Raw genomic sequence first — 7,912 nt, 5'->3', positions numbered from 1 at the left:
AATTAAATTACTATTGAATGCGAATGCGATCATTATTCAACTCGCGTATCCGTGGATGAACCTGCTATGGAAATACAGTTCTGTTATAAATTAACAGTGGTCCTCCAACTATTGCTAATCAACCAGACATACCAAACATAACAATCATTGGTCCTACCAGGGCCGGATACGCGAGTGGAGCTAGAACTAGTTAGTGTGTTGACAGTTTAGTGGACAAATTAATTCAGTGCATTAGAAAAAACAATATGGCGGCGTACGTGAGCGTCGGGTAGAGCATTTCCCGCGCGTCAGTGTCAGTGCAGTGGTGCCACATCACACCCGGATCGGAGAGAAGAGGTCCAGGATTGCAGCAGCAGAGCAGCATCCAGGCAGCAGCTTTACAACCAAAGGTCAGTAAGTATTTATCTGGCTCGTCCTGTATTTTCCTTGTTTGTTAAATCAAATTTAGAAATGAGTGAGACACAACGCCTGATACGCCAACGCGCTGCGTACAAAGGGAAAATTTCGCGCATACAGACATTTATAAATGAATTTGATGAAGCCCAACAAAATGTAGAAGACATTAAAGCACGAATGGAGCATCTGGACAGGGTGTGGTTAAAACTGCAAGAAATACAAGATGCCATTGAAATCGAGCAAGAGGATGATACCGACAACGCAGGGGTAGAAATCGAAAACTTGTATTTTGGGGTAAAGGCACAATTACAAACGCTTCTGTCGAAACAGGAACACAAGAATCAGTCTTCAAGTCATGACGCATCAAGAGCTAATACACACACACAAATAAAGTTGCCCGCGATTGAGATTCCTCACTTTGACGGGGATTACAAACAGTGGCTTCCCTATGAAGACACATTCAGATCACTCATACACAATAATAAAGACATTGCCGCTATTCAAAAATTGCAGTATTTGAGATCATCTTTGAAAGGGGAAGCGCTAAAATTAGTACAAAATCTGCCCATCACGGAAGCAAATTATACTGTAGCATGGAAATTACTGTCAGACAGGTACTCAAATAAACCGCTAATAGCTGCATCGTACATTCAAGAGATTCTTAACATTCGTCAGGTGCAAAAAGAAAATGCAGCAGAACTCAGGGAATTTGTAAACACCGCGGCAAGCAACATGAACGCATTACAAGCGCTCAAAACAGATGGTCAGCTATTAGACATCATTCTTATCCAACATTTTGTGTCAAGATTAGACAGTAGCAGTAGAAAAGCATGGGAGCTACGCAAAACTGAAACACCATTTCCCACGCTTGCCGAATTCCTGTCATTTTTGGAGAAAAGATGTCAAGGGTTGGAAACAATGACTGCGAACACAAGTGAAGTAAAGGGGGCAAGAGTACATCAACCTCAAACAAAGGGTGTTAAGGGCAATCATACGAAGGCGTATGTGTCCACAGTTTCTCGTGCATGCCAGTTTTGCAAGGAAGCTCATCCTATATTTGCATGCCAATCATTTATTAAAGCGAGTGACAAACAAAAGAGTGAGTGTGTTCGCAAGAATAATCTCTGTATTAACTGTTTGCGAGTAAATCATCGAGCAAGCGAATGCAAATCAAGTTCGTGCAAAAAATGCGGCAAGAAGCACAATACATTGTTGCATTATAATAAACAATCAAGCGAGTCATCTTCTTCAGAGGGAAGAAAGGCAGAGAATAACAGAAGCAGCAACACGCCCAATGGAGACCAAGAGGAGCAAGATAATGTTCAAGGTTCATATTGCACGCTTAAAGGGTTGCATACGTCACAGGTGTTACTCTCCACGGCCATGGTGAAGGTGAAGGACAGCAGTGGACAGTGGATTACATGTCGGGGCCTTCTGGACAGCGCATCCCAGAGCCACTTCATTTCGGAGACATTGGTCCAGCGTCTGCGTCTCAAGAAGCATAGAAGACACATGCCCATTCAAGGCATAAACGATGCTGCGTCAGAAGCACGGTTTTGTGTTGACATCGCACTACAGTCTATGGTGACGTCATATCAGGCAAACATCAGTTGTTCAGTGTTGCCACGCATCACTGGAAATTTACCGGCGGAAAGAGTGGACTGCAAAAATTGGAAAATCCCGAAGAATATAGCACTGGCGGATCCCACTTTTAACGTTCCAGGGAAGGTCGACTTGTTGTTGGGTGCGGAAGTATTCTTCAGGATACTCAAAGCGGAACGGAAGTTGCTGGGAGAAGAGCTTCCGGTGCTACAAGACACACAGCTGGGTTGGGTCATCGCAGGAAGCATCCCATCAGAATGCCACAGAAACAGTCCAGTGACGTCATTCTTCACCAGAACCGAAGACAATCTTCACAATCAACTACGTCGTTTTTGGGAGCTGGAAGAAGTGTTCACCAACCCTCGGACCGCCGAAGAGTCAGCATGTGAAACGCATTTCCAGAAAAATTTTGTGCGAGACGAGACAGGCAAATTTGTGGTTCGTTTGCCATTACGTGAAGACCGATCTGTACTTGGTGACTCATTACAACAAGCAACAGTTAGGCTACAACAACTGGAGCGGAAACTACATCGTCAACCCGAGCTACGGACGGCATATGTAAATTTTCTTGATGAATACGAACAATTGGGACACATGAAAGAAATTCAAGAATCGAAGTTACGAGAAGAAAACAAAGGAGCAGCATTTTACCTACCACATCACGCCGTGTTCAAACCCAGCAGTACCACAACGAAGGTTCGTGTAGTGTTCGATGCATCAGCTAAATCTACAAGTGGCAAGTCACTAAATGACATTCTCATGGTGGGTCCTCCGTTGCAGCAAGATCTGTTCTACATTGTATTGCGATTTCGTGCCCACCCTATAGTGTTTACGGCTGACATAGAGAAAATGTACCGCGCCATTAGAGTACATCACGATGACACATCATTGCAACGTATTCTATGGAGAAGATCACCTGAAGAACCAATTCGAACATTCGAGCTTCATACCGTAACCTATGGCATGGCTTCGTCATCATTTTTAGCTACAAGATGCTTACAACAGCTGGCGGAAGAGAAATCACATCTGTTCCCTCAGGCATCGAAAATATTAAAAGAAGATTTTTTCATGGACGATCTCGCAAGTGGTGCGAGCAGCACAGAGGAGGCCTTAAGGCTACAAACAGAACTCATTTCTTTGCTTCAAGGGGGAGGATTCAACTTACGAAAATGGTGTTCAAATAGTGCAGCTTTGTTGGAAGCCATTCTGCCAGAAAATCGAGAAGTTGAATTTCCCGTCCAGTTTCAAGATGTGGAGGGCGTCAACACATTAGGTCTATCCTGGCATCCAGGCAAGGACAAATTTTTCATTTAACATCGGCCAGCAGCCATCATTGAAAATTCAAGTAGCATCACCAAGCGACAGGTGGCATCTGTGGTAGCGACTACCTTTGATCCACTAGGTTTGATAAGCCCAGTAGTAATCACATACAAGTGTTTTCTGCAAAGATTGTGGTTAGAACCAATCACATGGGATGATGAACTACCGCCGGAACTTCACGCAAGATGGCAACACTTGCAGCAGCAATTAGCATTCATTAAGGATATTCAAGTAGATCGTTTCGTTTTAGTGGAAGGAGAACCAATCAGTATTGAACTATGTGGGTTTGCAGACAGCAGCGAATCAGCTTATGGAGCATGTATTTACGTACGATCAACGAATCAAAATGGTCAAACAAAAACACAATTGCTGTGTGCGAAATCACGAGTAGCACCACTAAAGAAAATCACATTAGCCCGTCTAGAATTGTGTGCAGCATTGGTACTCGCAACTTTACTTCATAAAATTCTACCTGTTCTACAGTTCAAGATAGACAACATTTATTTGTGGTCTGATTCACAAATTGTGCTTGCTTGGTTATCGTCACCGCCCACAAGATGGAAACCGTTTGTTGCAAACAGAGTTGCCCAAATACAGGACATGACTCAAATCAGCGACTGGCAACACTGCAAATCAGCAGACAACCCAGCGGATATGATCTCTCGTGGTGTCGAACCTGCTTCCATTCAGGACCGAAAGATCTGGCGGGAGGGGCCTCCATGGTTGTCACAGCCCAAAGACACATGGCCTTCTTCAAGAAAGAAATACAGCATTCAAGACGCTCCCGAAGCAAGAGAAAAAACAGTTGTAGCTTTGACTACACAAGAGCCTCAGGATGACGTCATCAGCAAGTTTTCCGGACTAACGAAGCTAGTACGAGTGATAGCTTACTGTCGCCGTTTCATACACAATGCAAGAAGGGGAAGCGAGCGAAAGACAGGCAGTCTATCAACGAGTGAACTAAACAATTCGCTACAGCTGTGTATCAGATTAGTGCAACAAAGGGAGTATAAGCAAGAAATCAAGGACATCAGTGCAGGTCGTCAAGTCTCAGCACGTAGCCCTCTCAAAAATGTGTGCCCTCTACTGGATGAGAACCAAGTGCTACGAGTGGGTGGAAGGTTAGAAAACAGTAACCTTCCCTATGAAGGAAAGCATCCAGCCATTATTCCTTCAAATTCGCATCTGGCAACACTGATTTTGGAAAATGAGCATAAAAGGCATCTTCACGCTGGGTTACAATTATTAGTATTCCCTGTGCGTCAACGATACTGGATCCCGAAGTGTCGTCAATTAGCAAAGAAAATTATTCATCATTGTGTGACATGTGTTCGTCTCAAGGCATCACCTGTAACTCAACAAATGGGACAATTGCCGTCTCATAGAGTACGGCCAGCACCAGCGTTTTTAAATTGTGCGGTCGATTATGCAGGGCCAATAAACATTAAATCAACTTTCAGAAGCAAATCGCTCAAAAAATGTTATATAGCAGTATTTGTTTGTATGTCTACAAGAGCCATACATTTGGAAGCGGTCAGTGACCTCACAACGGAATCTTTCCTTGCAGCCATGAGAAGATTCATAGCAAGAAGAGGCAAATGCAGTAATATTTACAGCGATAATGGCAAAACATTTGTGGGTGCAAATAATGCGCTTAAAGAACTATACAAGATGTTACGAGAGGACGCATTTCGTAAAGGGGTGGAGGAGTTCACATCTTCGGAAGGCATACAATGGCATTTCATCCCGGCGCAATCTCCGCACTTCGGGGGATTGTGGGAGGCAGGAGTGAAATCTATGAAGCATCATCTCGTCAGAACTACAAAGGGCGCGACATTGACCTTTGAAGAACTTTGTACGCTTTTAGCGCAAATTGAGGCGTGTCTCAACTCTCGTCCTATAACAAAAATGAACGACGACCCTAACGATACAGATATTTTAACCCCTGGTCATTTCCTAATAGGCCAACCTCTCTCCTCTATCCCTGAGCCAGACATAACTGACCTCCCTAACAACAGACTAGACCGTTGGCATCAAACACAAAAATATTTTCAAGTGATCTGGAAGCGGTGGTCGAAGGAATACCTGAACGGACTCCAGCAGAGAAACAAGTGGTATTTTCAAAGGAACAATATAACTCCAGGTACTATCGTGTTGTTGAAGGAAGCAAACATTCCTCCTTTGTCATGGCGCTTAGGTGTAATTCAAGAAGTGCATCTGGGAAAAGACTCGTTAGTGAGAGTTGTTACTGTACGAACTGCAACCGGCATCTACAAACGTACAGTAAATAAACTGGTTCTATTACCTTCCCCAGTTTCTTCCCATCAGTGACAATTGTGTGTGAAAGTGTCTCATTGTTTGTTGGTCGTTATCCGACCAAGAGAGGGGAGTATGTTAGTATTTTCTTATTTCCCTTCCAAAATAGTGTGTTTTCTTGACCCAAAGATGGCATTGGAATGTATTTTTTTGTAAACAGTCCCTGTTTCCAACTTTCACCCCAAAGACAACCGTTAAGGAAGGGAGAAGGGGGAAGAAGTGTGTGTCCTCGCCGGAGCGAAGAGGGTTCGTCGCGAGGCACAGAAGTGAGCAGAGATGGTCAGTGCGCGAGTGTTTGTGTGTGCGTGAAATTAGCATTTAACATAGACAAACAATCTATCAAACAATTGCGTATCAAGAACAATCAGCATAAATGATTATTTGGCACTCAAGTGCAATAGTGCAAGACAATGTGTTTTTACCACGTCAATTTCGTGTTTCAATTATAAAACAAACAAACAAAAACAATCGATCAAGTGAAACAATAGATTCAAGTTAGCTTTATTAACTATTATTTAGTTAACTTTATTAATCTACAATCATATGTTTCTTTAATTGATTTATATTTGTTATTCCACTTACTATATATATGATAAATTAAATTACTATTGAATGCGAATGCGATCATTATTTAACTCGCGTATCCGTGGATGAACCTGCTATGGAAATACAGTTCTGTTATAAATTAACAGTGGTCCTCCAACTATTGCTAATCAACCAGACATACCAAACATAACAATCACAGAAGTTCGTCCGGTTCTTATATTTTATTACAGACATAACATTAGCATTCTACGATTGCATACATTTTACTGTCACTCACATTAACTCACAATCACTCAGTAATGTATTCACTTCCACTATCTATGACCTTTTGCCAACATTCATTTAGCAGTTCTATGCCTCGCTTGTAGAATTGTTTTGGTTTTGGCTGGAAGAAATCTGTTAGCCATTGTCAAGAGAAGCTTTCCTATGCTGTTCTTTCAGTTACTGCTTCATTCCCGTACACTGCACAAATTGTTTTGGTTAGGTTGTTCCACTGGATCCTCGGTTAAACTCGAAGAGTAAAAGGTAACGGAAATGGTCACTTTTCTCAACTTGACATTCTATATTAGTTTATCTGAAATATCCTATATATAATAATATGTTCACATCAAGAAAATCTGTGCTTCACAACACACAAACTCCAAACTACGGTAAAACAACGGAATAACGATAAATAATTGCTTCACGTTGCATTGTTGCCAGCCCAAAAGAAAACCGAACGAACTTATGCATCGACCCAATAGTTAACGAAATTCCAAAATGACAGAAACTGTCAAGAACGCCTCATTCCTCTAGCACACAAAGCTGTGATTGTGAGTTTTTATCCCCAAAAAATGTTACTATATTACCACATTCTCGTCAGCCCTGTCTCCTTTGTGATTACTTTCTACCCTGTAAATTAAAAACACCACTGAAGGGTTGGTTTCTTCTTTGAGTAAACCGAACTAAATTTGTTCCACCACCACTAAATTGATTCGTTTATTTTTTACAGACCCAGTCACGTTTCCGAATTTCTTCATTGTGTACACACATCGCTCGTTTGTGGAACACTGTACTTTGGTTTTTAATAAGCACTTATCTATTTCTATCCGTGAATAATCTTTAAATGTACTCTTCGTTGTAATGACTATTGTCAACAGTAGGTTTTGAAATCAAAACTGAAGCAAATATCAGTATAAAGCAGAAAAGAGCAAACATTCTTTAATTGGTGATAATTATCGCGCTTTAGTGAATTAGGACTCAAAATCTTTTTTTATCTAGTGCTTGCCTCCAGCTGATATTCAATCTCAAATCTTTCCACCATTTTGGAAAGAGATGGTTGATTTTTTAGAACGAATGTTGTACAGTGTATATTTTTCAGTCATGTGCAAAATTATTTATGATGAGCTGCGCTTTACTTTCCTATTGGGAACTCCTGTTTTGAGAGTTAAATTATAAAGTAGGCTTAATTTGCGTCCACTTCTATGATCTTATTGTACATACATACATTGAGAAACCTTTCACACATGAAGAAATGAAATATTTCAGTGGATTCTTGGGTTACCAATTTAATCCATTCCCCGATGCTGTTAGTGGACAGAAATGTTCGTAAATCGATTTCTTTTTGCATTAAAATTAATGTAAATACTATTAATCCGTTCTAGCCACAGGAACGTGATACCGTACATAATGATTTTAAGTGTTTTTTCTATGGTGAAGAATATTAAATAAAAAGAACTTTTTCATTATTTTT

At 41.3% G+C, this 7,912-nt stretch overlaps 1 protein-coding gene across 1 annotated transcript; it reads left to right on the top strand.

The window, feature by feature from the left end:
• Positions 1–450: 450 nt before the first annotated feature.
• Positions 451–5,649, top strand: LOC145667612 (uncharacterized). Its single transcript, XM_081735076.1, has 2 exons — positions 451–3,289; positions 3,401–5,649. The coding sequence occupies exons 1-2, from the start codon at positions 451–453 to the stop codon at positions 5,647–5,649; spliced, it is 5,088 nt and encodes a 1,695-aa protein (XP_081591202.1).
• Positions 5,650–7,912: the final 2,263 nt, after the last annotated feature.

This window comes from Thermobia domestica, chromosome 13 (genome assembly GCF_964235325.1).
Source record: "Thermobia domestica chromosome 13, izTheDome1.hap1.1, whole genome shotgun sequence".
NCBI lineage: Eukaryota > Metazoa > Arthropoda > Insecta > Zygentoma > Lepismatidae > Thermobia > Thermobia domestica.
This window is presented reverse-complemented; position numbering and strand designations above follow the sequence as displayed.